Below are 19,098 nucleotides of genomic sequence, written 5' to 3' on the forward strand. Positions count from 1 at the left end.
CAGAGTAAAATACATGTTTCAATCATGGGAAAAAGAGACAAAATGTCAAGGTTTTATCCTATTGCTTTTCTCCTATTGCAGAGAGCAGGTGTCTGTATATGTGGGGGTGGGGGGCAATTCCAATTGGGACTGCAGCAGGGGTAAAGGCTTAAAGCGCCTCCTCCGCAGACCACAGTCTTGGCCCAGCTCACCTCCCTGTGCTAGATACAGATATACATCTTGCACACCATAGCTAAATGCGATTACTAAGTCATGTCTAATTTCCCCCTTAGCAGTCATGGGATAAGAGGATGGGCTCTTTTATAGTTGAATGAATGGTTAAAAAACAGGAAGCAGAGAGGAGGAGGGATTTGTGACACTGGGAATTCCATTGCGTTTAAGCCTGATGGGGTTTCGCAATGTTTCCGTTCCAATAAGCAGTGGTGGACTGTAGTGGAGACGTTTTTCCCCTAATTCTGGAAATGTTCGTATTCTTCTGCACACATTAAATACAGAGACATATGGCCATCAGTGGAGACCACTGATAAATTAAAAAAAAAACATTATGAACCCATTTGAGCAAATTTAAACACCTGAAACAGACACAAACACATATGCAATCCCATTTGTGCAAATTTAAAGACCAGAAAAATAAATTTAAAAATCCCATGATCCCATTTGTGCAAATCATGGAAACCACTTTTTTTGAAATGCACAATCCCATTTGCGCAAATTGCTGCTGCCATTTAAAATTAACACCAAAATCTCATATTGGGCCAACTCAGATTGAGTCAACGCCAGTAGGGGGAAATGGAACAAAATCTGCTAGGACTGAACTGGTAAAATCTGGCAAGATTTTGTCCCCAAAACAGAATTCTCCTACATCGCGGAGGGAGCAATCCTGTGGCCGTTAGACAGCAGCTAGACAGCCATAGGATATCTTGTTTTCCAGGAACCAACCTTGCAGCCTGTGCTCTGAGGTCAGTTCCCGGAGAACCGAACTCCCCCACTTCCGCACTGCCTCGGAGGCAGCACAGAACAGCCCCGTCCTCCGCACTGGCAAAAGGAGAGCAGAGTGGCCGAAAAGGGGCATGTCTGGGGGCGTTCCAGGGCAGGGAGGGCGGAAATGCTTGTACGACACATCCAGTGTGTCGTACAGCAGCCTCCTCCCTTGCTGCGCCCTCCCATGGCTACACAGCCATAATCAGCTGTCTAGCCAAAAATGCAGGGCAGGAGAAGCACGGAGGGAACGATCCCCTCCGTGTTTCTCCTGCCGTGCTTTGGATAGGCGGTCACCTCCGAGTTCGGAGGCGGCCGCCTATTTGGCTGGGATTGCACCCTCAGTAGGAGTAAATTGGCACATCTCACAATGCATGGAAGAAAGAAGTGGATTCCCTTAAAGAAGTGTGCTCTTTAACTTGTTCAAAACTGGTGTGGAATTTGAGATGAACCGGAAAGTGGCCAGGTTTGTACATGACGCCATATTTGTCAGGATGGTATAAACCAAAATGTCTTGTGAAGAGCTTCAAAGGATCTTTCCAAATTGGGTGAATGGGCAACAAAATGGCATATCAGGTTCAATGTCTAAAATGATGTGCTTTGGGCCAAAAAAATCCTAATAGTGATGAGGTATGAACTGCTGGTGCCTAATCACAACAGAGGGTTTGGGAAATATTGGCTTTGTGCAAATTACATGCTAAGGATTATTGGGAAAGGTGAAAATGAAACTGCCAGTACTGTAATGCTCTTATACAAATCTACGGTGAGGCCACATTTGGAATATTGTTCCAGTTATGATTGCCCACATCTCAAAAAGGATACTGGAAAAGGTACACAAAGGGAAATCAAAATGATGAGGGGTTTGGACCACTTTCCTTATGAGGAAAAAGAGTTTAGGGATTTTTAGTTTGGAAAACGAAGACAAGTGAAGTGGAGAACATGATAAAGGTTGTGCATGGTGTGGAGAAAGTGGATAGAGAGATGTTTTTTCAGGATCATCCAGAGAAATTGATTGGCAATAGAAAAGAACACAGGTGCTTACTGTGACCGTTTCTTCTGGTTTGGAGTGTGGAGGTATACAAAATGGATTATCTCCTCCTCCTTGGTCAGATACTGCCCTTATATAAATTTATGGTGCAACCACACTTAGAATAATGTGTACAGCTCTGGTCACCGCACCTAAAAAAAGATACTGTAGAGCTGGAAAAAGTGCAGAAAAAGGCAACTAAAATGATCAAGGGGCTGGAGCATCTCTCCTATGAGGAAAGGTTAAAGCAGCTGGGATTGTTTAGCTTGGAAAAACGGTGAGTAAGGGAGAGGTGATAGAGATGTACAAAATTATGCATGGTGTGGAGAATGTGGACAGGGAGACATTTTTCTCCCGCATAATACTGGAACCTGGGTTCATCCCATGAAGCTGATTGGTGGGAGATTCAGAACTGATAAAAGGAAGTTCTTCTTCACACAGTGCATTGTCAAACTATGGAATTCACTACCATGGCCACCACTTTGGATGGCTATAAAAGGGGGTTAGATAAATTCCTGGATGAGAAGGCTATCAATGGGTACTAGTCCTGATGCCTATATGCTACCTCCAGTATCAGATGCAGTAAGCCTAGGTACACCAGTTACTGCGGAACATGGGTGGGAGGGTGCTGTTGCACTCATGTCCTGCTTGTGGGTTTCCCATCTGGCCGCTGTGTGAACAGAGTGCTAGGCTAGATGGGTCCTTGGTCTGATCCAGCATGGCTCTTATGTTCTTAATCATATAACTTAGTGTTTGTACTATACACTCTTCTAGGAAGCTCTTCCCCAGTTCTGTTCAGGGACTAGCCTGAAGTAGAAAAAAGTACACAGTAAAAGAATAAAGCACAAAGTGAGCTGTGACTGAACTGATGAGAGCCTCTTGTGATGCAATGTTATATGACACCCCCAGTCGGCCTTCAGGCCTGGATCCATGGATCAGACAGCCACTGACTGTTAGTGAGGGTGTGGTCTTGCATATCTCTGCACACCAAACCAGAAAAAGAACCTTCACAGTAAGCACCAATGCTCTGTTCTCTGTTTGGTGTGGGAGGTGTCTAAGGTGCTACATAAGGTCCTGGGTGGGTTAAGTGTCTGTTCTATGAAGGAGAAAAAATATGCTGTAGCACTCTCCTCACTGTGGCCACCTCAGGGAAAGCATGCATGTCAAGCTTATAGTGTCTAGTGAATGTGCTAACCACGGATCAAGTGGTGGCTCTGTTAATTTCTGCAATTGGTGCATATGTTCAAAGAAATGCTGAAGTGGCTGCTGCCCTGGTTAAGAGAGCTGTGATATTAGGAGGGAGTGGAATATGCGGTGTTTCATAAGCTGAGCCAGTTCAGACCTTAATTTGTCAAACTACTGTGGCACTAAACACCTTTCCCACCTAGTTGGGAGTGAAAAGAGCAGAGATTATTTGACTGTCTGAATGAAGCTATGGACTGAATGAAATGTCAACTGTTCTGCATATGTCTAACTGTGCCAGGTATGCCCAGTCGGAGGAGAAGGTTTAGGACAGAAGATGGTAGGATGAGCTCCTATGACCAGTAAGCACAGGGAGATAATTTTTGGAGTGCAGAAAGGGTCCAATCTCCTGACCACCTTGTTGTTCTGATACTCTTCTGGTTGAAGTTATGGCTAGAGAGGAAAGTATCTTGAACAACAGTCTCAGACACTGTTTTTAAAGATTCACAAGAGATGCTTTGGTAAGGCTTATAAGGATGGTGTACAGCTTCCAGGAGGGGAATATATATACTGTTGGTGGACTAAGTAATAATGCCCCTTAGAAGAATCTCTTAATGAGTCGGTGAGAGCTGAGTGGCAGAATCCCATTTGGAGAGTGCTGATGAAAGGGCAGATAACTGTCTTTTTTAGGTGTTTGGCTTAAAACCTAGGTGCAGGCCTAACTGAGGGAAGTCTAGAAGCTCTTGAGGCCGGCCTTCCTGTGATTAATCTTTTTTCCATTTCCACCATCTGGTGAAGGCCTTCCCAGAAACTTAATAGATGTAGACGGTGCATTGCATCCTGGAGACAAGGAGGGTGACCATTATCTCTATTGCGTAAACAAGATTTAAAAGACTCTCCTTTCAGTTTCTATGTGGCTAGGCATAGCCATGCTGGAGCTGGGTGGAAGATCATTCCTTTTATCTTGATTGCCAGATGGACCTTTTCAGGGAACCAGGGTGTCCTTGGCCAGTATTTATTATTAAATTTATTAATCGCCCATCTGGCTGGTCACCCAGCCACTCTGGGCGATGTACAACATACAATAAAACAGTTTAAAACAATAAAATTCTCTGTCCAGATTCATGTAGTACCTTTGCAGGGGGAGGCAGGGGGAAGGCACGCAGGTTGATGTCAGCACATCTGTGCCTTCTGCTCTCTCTGTCTGGGAGAACCTTGGGATTTTGAGATTTATAGGGGAGGCAAAGAAGTCTACTATAGGGAGACTAAACTGTCATCACTGTCCAAGTGAATCACTGTCCAAGTGAGTCCAAGTGGACTGCCTGAGACTTCAGTTTCCTGAATCAAGGATTAATAGCTTAACCAGTCTGCCATCATGTGAAAAAAGTTCTAGAGAGTTCATATTGTGCTAGCTACCTGGCTTGTCCAGGTTCCTTTAACTACTTGGCTGTGACAGTGGGCTCCCCAACCTGAGAGGCTGGCATCTGCTGCTATTAGGACTCTGAGGGAATCCCTCAGGGAAACTCCCTTGGTAAGGTTGAACAACCATTTAAGTGACTGCTTCATCTCAGATGTTAGGGGGAGCTTCTGATAGTGTTCATTGGCAATGTCATTCTGGAATGTCAACTGGCTATGTCATTCTGGAACCATCGAAGAGGCTGGAAGTGGGAAAGTGTCCAAGGATATATTTAAATATGCAAAATCTTAAGACCTAGGATGTGAGCTAGTGTCATCAGGCCTACTATTCTGTGAGACAAAAGGGATATGATGTGTGTCAGGATCTTCTGTGTTGTTTCCCTGGAGAGAAAGATGAATCCTGAACTGGTGGCCCCTAGGTATTGTATGAGGAGTGCAGATGGCTCTTTTGCCAATTCACCAGGAAACCATGCCTCTGTAAGAATCTCATGGTAAGGTGGATATACTGTTTGGCTGAGCGCAGATCAGCAGGGCATCCAGATATGTGTATATATATGGACCCTTTTAAGATGAAGGTGTGCAGCTAGAAAAAATCATTAATTTTGTGAGACTTCTCAGTGCTGAAGATAGCCTGAAGGACAAAGCTCTGTAATGGAAGTGATTCTGTTGTTAAGAGAACCTGAGAAATCTGTGGTGGTTGGTGGGATATGGGAGCATGCTGTGAGGTCTATGGGGGAAAAAAAACAACAGATCCGAGAGCCATCTTCACCCTAAAACAGGATCGTAACACAGGTAGGATTACTAAGAATGGAAGAGAAACCAGACTGGATATAGAGGCAGTATCTATGTCCCACTGACTAAGCTGCAGGGAGCAGCTATCCACTATGCTGGTGGCTCTGTCAGAGAAATGGATTAAGTTGAGCCTTGGCATCTGCTATAAAGTGGAAGCCTTAGAAAGCAGAGTAAGGTCTTGAGTCAAGTCCTACAACCATGGGAGAGGCTCTTGCAAAAAAGGTAGGGGATGAAGCCACCCTGAGGGCAAGGGCCACTGTTTTGTGATTTCTTCCTAGTTCCAGGTCCAAGCACTTTTCATGTGCCTCCAACCTTTGGAACAATGGTTCCTGAAGAAGAGCAGCAACTGGAGCATGAACTGGGGGGGGGGGCGCTAAGGTGTGCGTTGCTGATTGTGTTAGCGTGCAATGTCCCTGATTTATATTGTTAGCTTTCTAACTAGTTAGTGGTGCAGACCTTTTTGATTTAACTATCTCACTGAATGATTCAGGAAAGTGCACAACCCTATGAGATGCTCTGGGAGGACTGAAGTGTCTCTGGTTACTGGTGGCATAGTTTCCTGGCTGGGTGACTGTAAACTTACGGAAGACATAGCCTTGGGAAGCAGATGTCATTGTTATGTAACAGTCTAGAGGTCAGTGATTCCTCTAGGGCAGGGGTGGGCAGAAAGTAGATCTCCAGGTGTTTTAGATTTCAACTCCCAGCATTCCTGACCATTGGACATGCTGGCAGGGGCTTCTGGGAGTTGAAGTCCCAAACATCTGGAGATCTACTTTCTGCCCACACCTCATTCCATATCCTCTTATCAGAAGGAGAAAGAAAGTTTCAAGGCTTAACTGGGAAGAGAGGCATTAGTAAATCTAATGGACTCAGTCTCCAAAATGTGACCCTTATCTGAGCCTTCCCCATGATTTAAACAATGTTTTCCCCAAGGGTAAAGTTATGTGGATTAGAGGATTCATTTCATTGCCAGATTCTTCAGAGGAATGTAAAAACCAAGATTAGATGTCTAGATTTAAATCTGGTCTTAGAACCCCTTTAAATCTGGGAGGCAGAGAGGGGGAGGAACCAAAGATGGAGAAATCCCTATCCTGTTTATGGGAGCACTTGTCCCCTTTATCCTGCAGCTCATCAGTAATGTCACTGATAATTGCCTCCTTTATTTTTTAAAGATAAATGGAATGCAGGAAAAGCTGCAGCATTTGTGGAGGATGGGGCGCCAAGGGAAAGCTTTCACCTGATGAGAAAACTGGAGGGAAAAACACTGTTGGGAAAAAATTAATGTTGCTTTGTTTACAGCTATTTGGAAGTACAAGAGCTGCCTCCATTCCTCTTTGCTGCCATCTGGTGGCATGTAAGAGGGATGCTTTCAATTTCCACAGGATAAGCAGAGCATAGTTGAACCATTTTGGCGGGATGAAGGAAGAGCCTGAGCATGAGTGCTGCCTTTTTTGCTTGAAATTGGTTGCATGCACTGGAGGTAGAGGGGTCTCAGCATCCCTGGGGCGGCTTCTGCAGAGCTGAGTGGGCTCCAAAGCAATTGGAGATGCAAGCTCTGACAGCTCCTTGGGTATTTGCATGCATGCACTGGGAAAACTCATGGCAGCAGTTTCCTTGGTAGCTTGGCTCAGAGATGATAATAGTCTCTTTGTCTCATGACTGTAATCCAGTGTGTTTTCTTCTTTGCAGATTTGGTCAGCAGACGTTTCCCTGCTGGTGCTAAGAGGAAAGGGAGGCTAGGGAAGAAAGAAGAGGGGGGAAAGAGAAACAGGAGTTTAAAAAGAGATATTAGAAGGTTCTAAAAATAAGAGGAAGAAAAAGCAGGTAATGAATTTTCCTTGAGGAAAAGAAGGAGCTTGAAGAAAAAAAAACCTCAACAGGAGTGAGGAGAGATTTTTACATCTACTCCTGAGTGAAGGCAGGGAAGAACTGGGGAGGAATTTCCTAGGAGAGGATATAGGACAAAAAGCAGTCACATGATTTCCTGCCTTCTGAACAAATAAGAGGAGATAACCCATCTTGGATACCTCCCACACCAAACAGAGAAAATACTTCTTCAACATATTAAATGATTTATGGCATTCGCTACCACAGGATATGGTGATGGTCCCTAGCTGAAATGGCACTAAAAGGGAATTTATATACACGGAGATAAATACCTTTCCCTCCAATTGAGTGTCATGTCGAAATACCTTCCATTTTTCTCCTTAAATATCAGGTTGGTATCTGCAGCAATGTACATAGGACCCACTGCTTTGCTCTAGTTTAAGAGCCCTTCCCAGGAACTGTCTCGGGCCGGTGTGGGTTGTGCTATTATGCATGTGCTAATTGCTAGTGAGCTTGGAATATATGGGGGTATCTCTAGCCCTTTTTTAGTGGTGGGGCACTAAGCAGCTGTCAGACATAATGATTACTATTTATTTATTACTATGATTATAGCCTGCCTGTTTGTATCCAGTACATCTAAGGCAGTCTTAAGGAATATGTATGCCCCTTCCAGACTTAAGAGACTCTAGGATCCTTCACAGTCACTGAATTGACTATAATTTCTCTAGCTCTTCAGCTGTTGTAGCTCTTCATTTGTGGATTCACTAAAGGTACTCTACTAGATAACAAAGCAGTGTCTTCTTCATCTGAATCAACAGCAGAGACAATAGCAAGAAAGTGAGTGGCGATATTTTGGGCATCCTACCTGTGAGGCTACTAAGCCTTTTTTGCTGTTCTGTGAGAGAGGAGAAAATAACAGACAATAAATGGTTGAATGCCCTCAACACCTGCAGTGATCTTGATAGGCACAAAAAACACATGCTGAACATAATGTCAGGGGAGTATCTGATCCTACACACATGATCTTTCCACCAAAGCAAACAAATGTCCAACTCTGTCCCCTTTCAAAATAGCAGTGCTGAACAATGGTCCTAAAGTAATGTGCTTGCATATTTGAGTGAGACAAGTTATAATACATACAAGAATTTCTAGTTAGTACAACACTGTTCAGGAAGTAACAATATCAAAGCCTGTAACATTTCTAAGCACTAAGTTTATTATCAACAGTTATAATATGCTTTAGGCTATTCAAAGTTTTTCACAGACATTGGGTTGTATCCAATGTTAGTCCTACTTAGACTAAACCCATTGAAATGAATAGGATTTCAGTTAGACTAATATCGGATACAACCCATTGGATAACAACCCATTATCTTGTCATCTTTTACACCAACTGTGTAAGGTCACCAGTGTTATAAGCCCCATATCCCATATTGCAGATGGGGGGAGGGGGTTAAGGCTGATAGAGAGAATGACTTGCCTGGGGAACTTAGTGAGTTAATGGGCAGCTGCAAGATTCAAATTGGAACATTGGGCACTTACCGTGAAGGTTTCTTCTGGTTTGGTGAGATGGAGGCATCCATGAGTGGGTTGTGTCCTCCTACTGCCCAGGAAAGGCAAGGATCATGTGACCTAGACTTCAATACTAGGTCCAGTGTCTTCAGATTCCACCTCAGTTCTGTCCCATGGCCATGCATTCAGAGACAAGAATGACCTGAGAAGTCTGCTGCAAGCATCAGCACAAAAGTATGAAGGAGGAGCTGCCTCCCTGCAGTTGAAGCTAGCCCAAGTGGAAGAGGCATAAAGGGGAACCTAGCACAAAGTGGATGAGGTGTGAGGGTGCTAGCAGGTAGTGAGACCTTACTTACCTGCAAGGTATATCAGCCACTTAATGTCTATGATATGAATTGGATGCCTCTTTCACACCAAACTAGAAGGAACATTCATGGTAAGTGCCCAGTGTACTGTTCTCCATTTGGTGTGAAGGAGACATCCAAGACTGGGATGTGCTAAAGCTAAGCAATGAGCAGGGAGTGGGAGATGTGTCTATGAATCTCTGTGCACTTATGCCAGCTCCTCTTGGAGGGGTGAGACAGCTTGGGGCAAAAGGAAGGTAAGATGAGTTCTTGAGACCTGTGGAATAGAGAGTTCATCTTAGGAACGAAAGAAGGGTCCATGCAGGATGACTGTGCCCCTGATAGCGCTGCCCACTTCTGGAATTCTTCTGGTCATTGTGATGGCCTTGAGAAATGCTACTTTTAGGGAAAGCATCTTTAGGAGTATTGACTTTAAAGGTTCAAAGGCCATTTGTCAGTGCTTTGAGGATGGTATGTCCATGGGGATGTCCAGGGGGAATCTGGCCCCCAGACCATAAACAGTTTCCCACACCTGCCTTAGGGCTTGAGCAACTACCCTGAGTTCTGATCAATTTATGCTTCTAGGGATCGGGAAAAAGTTTTTTCAGTTCACATTTTGATATGTCCTTACCAAATTCACATTTCCCAAATCAATATGCAAACCAGAATGCAACTGTCCTTCGGTATTCACACTTCTCTGGATTTTGCATTGCAGTTCTCTAAATGAAAAATGCATACAAAAATGCACTCAAAATATAAGGGAAAGTGCTTGCAAAAAAATATATTAGGCAAAAGTGTGTACAAAGATGAGTATATGAGGAGAAATACATACAAACATGGCATATACATTTCTATGCTGGGCCAGATGCCCTGGACCACTTGCCTTGGACAGTGAACTACCATCTTGATAGTTTTTTTATCCTTGGTAACTGTGACTCTGGGGGGAATCCTGGATGGGCATCCCCTGTGGAGATGGCATATGTTAAGCCCCCATAGAAAGGATATCCTCACTTTGGGGCTGTTCAGCAGTTTCTTGTGCTACTTTTGGAGGGGCAGAACAAGACACTGGGATGGATGGAAATGTGGACATGCCCATGGAACGATCTCCAGGCAGGCTAATGAAAGATCTAATGAAAGCCAGTGATATCAGATCTTCTGACTAGCGGTGTCTGAGCGGTCTGATGTCCTGCCATAAATTCTATATTCTCTTTGGAGGGGGAGATGATGCCTGATTCCCTGCTTGAAGTAACGAGTGGGGTACTGCAGGGCTCAGTCCTGGGCCCAGTGCTCTTCAACATTTTTATTAATGACTTGGAGGAGGTGGTGCTGATAAAATTTGCAGATGACAAAAAATTGGGTGGGAAGACAGAAACAAAATTCAAAGTGATCTGGATAGACTGGAGTGCTGGGCTGAAAACAACAGAATGAAATTTAATAGGGATAAATGCCAAGTTCTGCACCTCGGAAACAGAAACCAAATGCACAGTTACAAGATAGGGGATACGTGGCTCAACAACGCTACAAGTGAGAAGGATCTTGGAATTGTTGTAGATCACAAGCTGAAGATGAGCCAACAATGTGATGGGGCTGCAAAAAAGTCAAATGCTATTTTGGGCTATATTAATAGAAGCATTGCTTCCAAATCCCGGGAAGTACTAGTACTGTGTCCAGGTCTGGGCACTGCACTTTAAGAAGGATGCAGACAAGCTGGAGAGGGTCCAGAGGGGGGAAACAAAGATGATCAGGGAACTGGAAACAATGCCCTATGAAGAGAGACTGAAAGAACTGGGCATGTTTAGCCTTGGGAAGAGAAGACTGAGGGAAGATAGCGCTCTTCAAGTACTTGAAAGGGTGTCACAGAGAGGAAGGCCAGAATCTCTTCTCGATCATCCCAGAATGCAGGACACGGAAGAATGGACTCAAGTTACAGAAGCCAGATTCTGGCTGAACATCAGGAAAAACTTCCTGACTGTTAGAGCAATACGACAGTGGAACCAATTACCTGGGGAGGTAGCGGGCTCTCCCACACTGGAGGCATTCAAGATGAGGCTGGACAGCCATCTGTCAGGGATGCTCTGACTTGCATTCCTGCACTCAGCAGGGGGTTGGACTCGATGGCCTTGTGGGTCCCTTCCAACCCTACTATTCTATGATTTTATGAATCCTCCTCTGAGGAGGATCTAGAGCTCCCAGATACAAGCAATGCTAAGAAGCCACTCATGCCCTCAGGGGAGTTGACTGTGGGTCATCACCCCTGAGGAGGGGATTTCTGCCAGGCAGAAGGGTGTTCTGCCTCTGAGGCAGAGTCTGGGCAACCACCTAGCGCCCAAGAGTGTTGTTGCTTCAAGAAGCCAGCCAGTAGAGCTCCTTTGAGAAGTAGTGCTCAATTGCAAAGGAGGGCTCCTCAGCAGGAAAGGACTTCTCAGGAGTAAGGCTCTCCTTCTGATTAGGATGTTTGCTAGAGGGCCTGTAATGTACTGCAGCTGAGCCCTGCATGGGGCTCAGGAAGCTCTGTCTATATAAGCCCTCAATTTCAGACTAGCCATTGCTGGAATGACATCATTTACCAGTTTAGTGCCTTGTTTTCCTGACCTAGCGATTGAACCTCTGTACTACTGATCTTTGTTTTGGACTCCTGCCTGTATTGTATTGCATATGACTGCTTATTTATGTTTGACCTTGGCTATGTCTCAGACCTCTCTTCTGGAAGCCACCTGCTTGACTGGTAATACTGTGCTTTGACCATTGCTTGACCACTCCTGCTTTAGCCTGATGCAGTACTGGACTGAAACCTTTGTACTTGACCGTTTGCCTGCTTTCTTGATGTTTGTTTTAGATTACCCCATAATTTGTCCTAGTGCTGAATCTGATTCAGCCAGAGCAGGACATTGTGACTCTATATTGCTTCTAGGTATTAGATCTTTCTGAAGGGACAGAAGTGCCTTTTCTGCCTGTTTACCAGGAAGCCATACTGTTGGAGACAGAACAGGGATCCGCAACTATAAATCCCTGTACAATGCTTTGCAGTGCTGAAGATAACCAGAAGGACAAAGCTGTGTAATAGAAGTGATTCTGTTGTTAAGAGAACTTGGTATCTGGACCACTACGGAGAGTCAAAAAGGTCAACAAGCTTGATTTTACTTTTTTGGCACTCTGTAGTGCTCCAGATGCCATTTTTTCTCTCATATATATGGCCGTGCAGCTGGCCGCCTACAGGGGATGTGGGGATTGCCCCTGGAACTCCTGAAGTTGCCCACTATATACAAATGCATTGAAGGCAAAGGTGAGCAACTATGGACATAATGGAAGGCACAATCCTAGCGGGCTAGGCAGCCTCCTCTGAACTCAAAGGCGACCACCTATCCAATGCAGGGCAGGAGAAGCAGAGGGGATCGTCCCCTCCACGCTTCAGCCGCCCTGCATTCGCGGTTTGACAGCCGATTTCGGCTGTCTAGCTACGGGAAGTCAGAGCAGGGGGCGTACGTTGGATGACACATAGGAAGTGTCAGAATGGCACTTCCACCCTCCCCGGCAGGCCGCAGGAACACCCCATTTTTGCACGCCATGGTCCTCTTCCAAGGGCCGAGCACAAGGCTGTTCCATGCTGCCTATGAGGCAGTGCTGGAGGGAATGGAGGTCGGTTCTCGGAACCAGCCTCGGAGTGCAGGCTCCGAGGTTGTTTCCTGGGAACCGACCTATTCTATGGCCATCTAGCCCCTGATTAGGGGCCATAGGTTTGTGCCCCAAGTTCGTCAACATGTATAGAACAGAAGCTAATCCAAAGAAGGTAGTCAAAATAAGCTTCCTTTAGATCTATGGATAAGAGGAATTCTCTTGGATGCAGGGCCTCTCCGATTATGTTCAGGGTCTCCATCAAAAATTTGCAATATGTCACAAACTCATTGATTTACTTTAAATCTAGGATGGCCTTCAGTCTCCACTCTTCTTTAGCATGACAAAGAAGATTGAGGGTGCAATCCTATGCATGTTTAGACAGAAAGAAGTCCTACAATTCCGAGCATGCCCTAGTCAGCTATGCACCCTGAGTAAATCTTTCCCCAGGGAGGGCAGGTTATATGGCCCTATCTCTAAGGGATGCTTGGTGGCTTAATAGATTTCTTTGTCTGTGAGCTGGAGGTTGGAGATGGTTGGAATGTTTCCCTTAGGACTGATTGACATTCCATGAGAGAGCCTTCCCTGGCTGTTCTTAATACCCTAAGGTCTGTTGAGAACTTGTTGAACAGTTCAGGCTTGTTGAACAATTGCAGCCTTCCTCCCATGAGTGGCAGGGGGCGGCAGCATCAGAACTGGATGTCCCCCTTCAGTGGGCTGAATGGATCTGCATCTGGCAGGGACAGAGCCCTGGGTTCTAGAAGCTGGTCTGATCTGAGCCCAGAAGGGAGTATATTGCCTCTGTAATCTCTGGGATGAAAGGGGGAATTATTCATGCAAAATGAAAGAAAACCATGTCTGGGTTGTCTCTTGTCTTCCTTCTTTTGGGAGGAGGCATAACTATATGCTTGTCCTTGGTCTTGACAAGCATATTTTTAATTTCTTCCTCTCCTCTCCTTGAAAGGCACAGTGGCTAGACTGCAGGGAGAGACAGCATCCATGTTCCTGTGGCCAAGCCAAATGGAAAATCTGGCCACTATAATGAGAGCTACAGCCCTGGCAGAGTACTGAACAAAGTCCAGAGAGGCATTCGATATGAAAGTTGCTGATTTTACTAGCTTTAGTAGCCAAATTCAGGTACTTATACTGGGCAAGGTCTTCCACCCATAAAAGGGAAGATCTGGCCAAAAAGAGAGAGGATGAAATAGAGCCAGGTCTGCCAGCTTGTGAGCCTTTTTAAGGACTAACTCAGATGGTCTCTCACTCAGATCTCTAAGAGGAAGATGACCCAACATCTTGAGAGAACTTTTGGTTTGAATTGTGCCTTAAAGTAGACTGAGAGGAAATAATGGAATTATCTCTGGTTACAAGCAATGTTTAGAATGCAGCTTAACCTTGCATTACCATCTGATGGCCAAGTTCGGCAATGCAACTTTATTTATTCTCCAAAAATGGTGCTTCATTTCAGAATGAAAAGCATAAGAACATAAGAAGAGCCCTGCTGGATCAGACCAAGGGTCCATCTAGTCCAGCGTTCTGTTCACAGTGGCCAACCAGCTGCTTGTGGGAAACCCAGAAGTAGGACATGGGTGAAATAGCACCCTCCTGGTTGTGTTCCCAAAAGAGGGTCTCGTGTTACAGATGTGGGATAAAGACCTATATTTCCTCCCTGATCTTCCATGATATGCAGGTCCTGACTTGTTCTGAGCTTTATGATGGTGGGAAGTATCTTGGGAGTCTTGATGGTGGCCACAGCCAGCACGAATGGGCCCCAAGGGAAGGTGGGTGCCCTCTGGCTGCTCCACAGACACACGGACCTTGGCACTGTGGGAGCTCACAGTAGGAGGTCCAGTAGGGGCCAAAGTGGCTGTCTTGTTCTTGCCTTTTAGAATACACATATGCTGAATCATTCTTTTCAGGCTTAGAAGCTGGAGCCATAGCCCAGGCAAAAAGAAAAAGGAGAAGCAAAGAGTAAGAACAAACATGGAAATTTGTTTTATAAACAATAAAGAGAATAGGAAAGAGTAATAGCTGAAGAGAAAAATGAATGGACAGGATAAGAAAGCTAGTAAAGTAGAAGCTCTGTCCTGGGTGAAGACAGGAAAAGAACTGGGGTGGAATCTTGCAACACTGGGTTATTGAAATCTAGGTCACATGATCCCTGCTTTTCCTGGGCAGCAGGAGGACACAACCCACCCTTGGATGCCTCCTTCACACCAAACCGAGAACAGGGACTTCCCAATGTATAGATCAGTCTCTTGTTAATATGCTATGCCAGCTCCCTCCCTCTCCCCATCTCTCTTGCTTGCCACACACACACACAGACACAAACCAGCACCACCACTTCTTAAGGAAGAATTAGAAATTGGCTTCTGATTTGGGTCAGCTTTTTAGTTTGTGGATGGAGTAGGGGAAGGCAAACCCTTCCCCATGGCTTCTAGTCTCCTTCCTTCTGGGCTGGAGACTATTTCCCACAATAATCCATCTTGACTATGTTTCACCACTCAGTAACAAATAAACAAAATTCTGCCACACAGTCCCAAAACTAATTATTTAGCCAGGATAAGGTATGACTGTTAATTAAATGGTATGCACAGCAACCTAACTGTACTCCAGTTTCAGAATACTAGTTTCTGACTTGTCGGCTTCTGAGTGTTTTTCCCAGCAACCAGTTCAGTAGCTTTGCCTAAATATAGATAAATGGATATACGAAGTTTGCATTAATTCCTGTTAAGGAGATACCTCTATCACTGCACAACCACAGTAATACTTTAATAACAAATTTTCATCAGCCCTGGCAAACCGGCATTCAATGGACACTGAAGATGAATCCAGGATCTGAGTACAGTGTCCTCTTGGCTCTAATTTTCACATCAGGTCTACCAGAAGCCATTCCAGCAGGCTATACAGAGGGAAGGGAAGCAGGTCCATTCCACCAGTCCTTAATTTTTTGCTCTTCCCTTCCCATCCCCTGTTCTTTGTGTGATGTGTCTTTTTAGGTTGTAAGCCTGCAGGCAGATACTGTCTTGTGTTACTGATCACCTGTAAGCTGTTCCAGGAACCTTTTTAGCTCATTAGCATGATAAAAATACTCTAAATAAATATACTCCTGTGAAGACTTCTTGTGAGGTAAAAGTTTAACACGTTCAACTGCTACATTTTGTTTCAAGCACTGATGATGAAGCGGTTACCACCTTGAGAGGATTCCACTCTTAAAGAAGGCCTGGACATAATTTTAGATAGATAAACAGTACAAGAGAAAAAATTATGTCTTTTACCTGAGGCTTGAGCCAGAGGAGATACAATGTAAACCTACTGTGCTGATGGAGTTACTGTTAGCACTGAGAGAGGAATATGAGGCCAGTTTTCTGTCTTACGTATAGGAAGGTTCAATTGTAATTGGTACAATCTGATTGGGGGACAGCTAAACATTCTAAAGATGCCTACTGGTCCTGAGTCTGAGCAGAGCTGGTGTGATGGAATGTGGACCACACCAAAGCTTATTGGCTGGAGGGTTCTGCCAGGAGCAAATATAAGGAGCTGTTGACAGGCATCAGGGGAGTTTGTCTGGAAGAAGTTCATCTGAAAGTGTCACCAGGGAAGATTGGCAGTGGAAGAGTGTCTTCAGGAGAGGCTGAGAGACTGAGGAAGACAGCAGCAGCCAGACTGGGAAGCCAAGCTAAAAGCAGGCAAGGCAGAAGAAAGCCAGCAAATGCAGAGAGGAAGACTCCAAAAGCAGCCTTCAGGAACAGCTGAGGCCTGGATAACAGTTGGTGGAAGTCTGAAGACAGAGCAGCTGCTGGACCAGATTGAAGACTTCAGGAGAGATTTGGTAAACCATCATTAAAGGTCTCAGGTTGAAGTCAAGGTCCCTTACTGGAATATCAAATCCTCATGGCCAGGCCTGAATGTTTCCCAGGATGGAGCTTGATAGGGGACTTGGCTTAAGTTTGGTGATGGTTAGGAAATGTACCGTCTGACTGGCGGTAACAGTAACAAAATAAGAAACCTTGTTCTTAAAGTAACAACAACCCTAAATAAAAAGCTTTCTTGTTTCATTCTCTTTTAACAAAATACTATTCATCTTTGTTTACTTTCCTTTCACCTCTGATCCTTTTGTCTCATGCCTAATGGCCAGCTACTTTAGGGGTATATTAAACAAGGAGGTGTCATTTTTATGGTGGCAGCGAAGTGAATAGGGGGGTTGCCCAATGGTGTGTGGGGGGGGTGACCCTCCAAAACTCCTCCAAAACTCCTCCTGTACGCAGCAGCAGCAACTTGTATAATGGCCATTTGCTCCAGGCTGAGTGCGACAGTAAGAGAAGACATCTTTGTTTCCCCTCCACAACTCAGTCTGTATATCCCTGTACAGCTGGCTTGGCTCCAGGGAGACAAGCCATACCTGAAAGAAACAGGCCAAACTGCAACACCAGAGGAAGTCCACTCCCCCTGCTGCATAGCCCCAGCCTTTCATACAGAGTGTTCCCCCCGTTTGGGCTCCTGCCCCTTCCTCACAATCCCTTAATAGAGGGGTGGGCAGTGCATGGCCCATAGGCCTCATGCACGCCTGCTGTGTCACTGAATTTGGTAGTAGCAAAAAAACGCATTTCCCCCCAGAAAAAGATGGCACTGTTAGTGCAACAGAGTGCTAAAACTTAACTCTTATAGCACTGTGGAGTGGTATGCCACCGACTTGCCCAACCCCCCAGTTGACCACCCTGTCTTAATTGGTATCTGACATCATGAAGGGACAACACTGCCCACAGTTTCTCGCAGTGGCACTTGGCTCATGGTTTAGATGACACGTAGGGATCCTGAAAGTACTGGGTAGGGTTACGCAGAGAAAATGAGATGGCTTCCTTCTTTCGGTGCAGCCTGGTCTTGCGGAACTAGACAACACAGTCTCAGGCCTACTGATACCATGAGCCAAAGGCTCCACACAGGATGTATGTTTAGGACACTCTGGGGAACCATGGATTTCCCCTCCCACGTTCCCTTCATCCCCATCATGGCGATTATCTAGTCATACAGAATGGTCCTCACACAAATATTAAGTGGGAAGAGGAAATTAATTGACAGGCTACTGTCCTTACCTCTGTTGTGCTGCAAAAGAACAATGGTGGGATTGACGGTGGTGGTGGAGGGGTAAGCAGAGGAAGGTTTGCTGGCCATCGTTAAGGAGCTACAGCACTCAGTGCCACGGTTGGGCCTAGGGGCTTCATACAGCAGAGGGCAGAGATCCTGAAACAAAGAAGTACGCCATTATTGCTTAAGGGCCACAAGGTATCTGTAGATGGCCACTTTGCAATGGAAAACAAACAAACCAGAGAAAAGTTTAGTATGATGCACAAGCCAAGAAGTTGCTTTGACACAGTATGTTTCTCATTGCAATTAGCAAACACAGAGGAAAGGGTGAGTCATTAAATTCTTTGCACTGGACTTCATTCACGCCAGAACTGCTACTGAATAAAGTAACGATATGCGCTTGGTGGCCGGAGTGTTCTGCTGGATACAGAGAGATGAAGAGGCAGAGCGAGAGTGCGCTGCGTGTGGGTGCGCACCTTCCTTTTTGAAAAGAGGCATCCCTTTCACAGCAATCTTCAGGCATGCAAGACTCATGCGATTCCTAAATGAAACCTGACTACTTATTACTTGATGAGAGAGATCGGGAAAATAAGTTTAGCACTGCGATTTGCAAGCTGTTAGACAGCTGGACATCAGTAAACTCAGGACTTTGTGAAGAACAGGTAGAGTAGAAGCATGAAAGAAGAAGGTAAACTATCATAGCCCTGGGGACTGAGCAAAGACTGGCTAACCCCAGCCATTTGCACAGCCATGTTCTTTGTTACAGTTAAAATTATTATTTAACATTTGTGGCAGTAGGATAAAGAATGGGGGAGTACAAAGGTTTAAAATATCAGCTTGGCCCTGAGTCTTCAGGCTTATGGCCTATTGGGAAGATTTGTTCAAATGATGCAGTGCCAGAGGATTAGAACGCATCTGCAAGAGATATTTGGGGGTGGGGTTGATGCACATCCAGTTTAATTTGAGCCCCCCTCTCTACACAGGTCATACTTGTCCCCTGCTTGTCTACACAACAGATATGCAATTGTAAGTCCCCAGAAGACCAAGTGACCCAACTACAATACGAATACATGGTTTTCCTATACTGGATTCTCCTACTAAAGCAAGTGAGTGACTGAGTTCACATGACATGCTAACCCACGATGGGTTGTTTGCTTCAACAATCCATGGTGGGTTAGCATGTCATCCAAACCTGGACCAGTTTCATCAGGGTGGGTTTTTTTCCCAAAAAAAGCCACCCTGATAGCCCATGGTTGGTTGTAGGGGTTGTTTTACTCACAACAGGTTGGTGTCCAAATCAAGATATACCAACCCATCGTGGGC

The 19,098-nt window shown here is 45.2% G+C and overlaps 1 protein-coding gene across 2 annotated transcripts in view; it reads right to left on the minus strand.

The window, feature by feature from the left end:
* The window catches only part of SORBS1 (sorbin and SH3 domain containing 1), a 328,324-nt gene that overhangs the window by 140,140 nt on the left and 169,086 nt on the right, over positions 1-19,098 (minus strand). For both annotated transcript variants that reach the window (XM_084845126.1, XM_084845127.1), the window contains exons 8-9: positions 17,784-17,931; positions 8,088-8,117 (exon numbers count right to left, since the gene is read on the minus strand). In XM_084845126.1, the coding sequence (XP_084701252.1) occupies positions 8,088-8,117; positions 17,784-17,931 (178 nt within the window). The remainder of the gene's footprint in view (positions 1-8,087; positions 8,118-17,783; positions 17,932-19,098) is intronic.

This window comes from Heloderma suspectum, chromosome 3 (assembly GCF_057233095.1).
Source record: "Heloderma suspectum isolate Gila_16-S chromosome 3, 16-S_ref, whole genome shotgun sequence".
NCBI lineage: Eukaryota > Metazoa > Chordata > Lepidosauria > Squamata > Helodermatidae > Heloderma > Heloderma suspectum.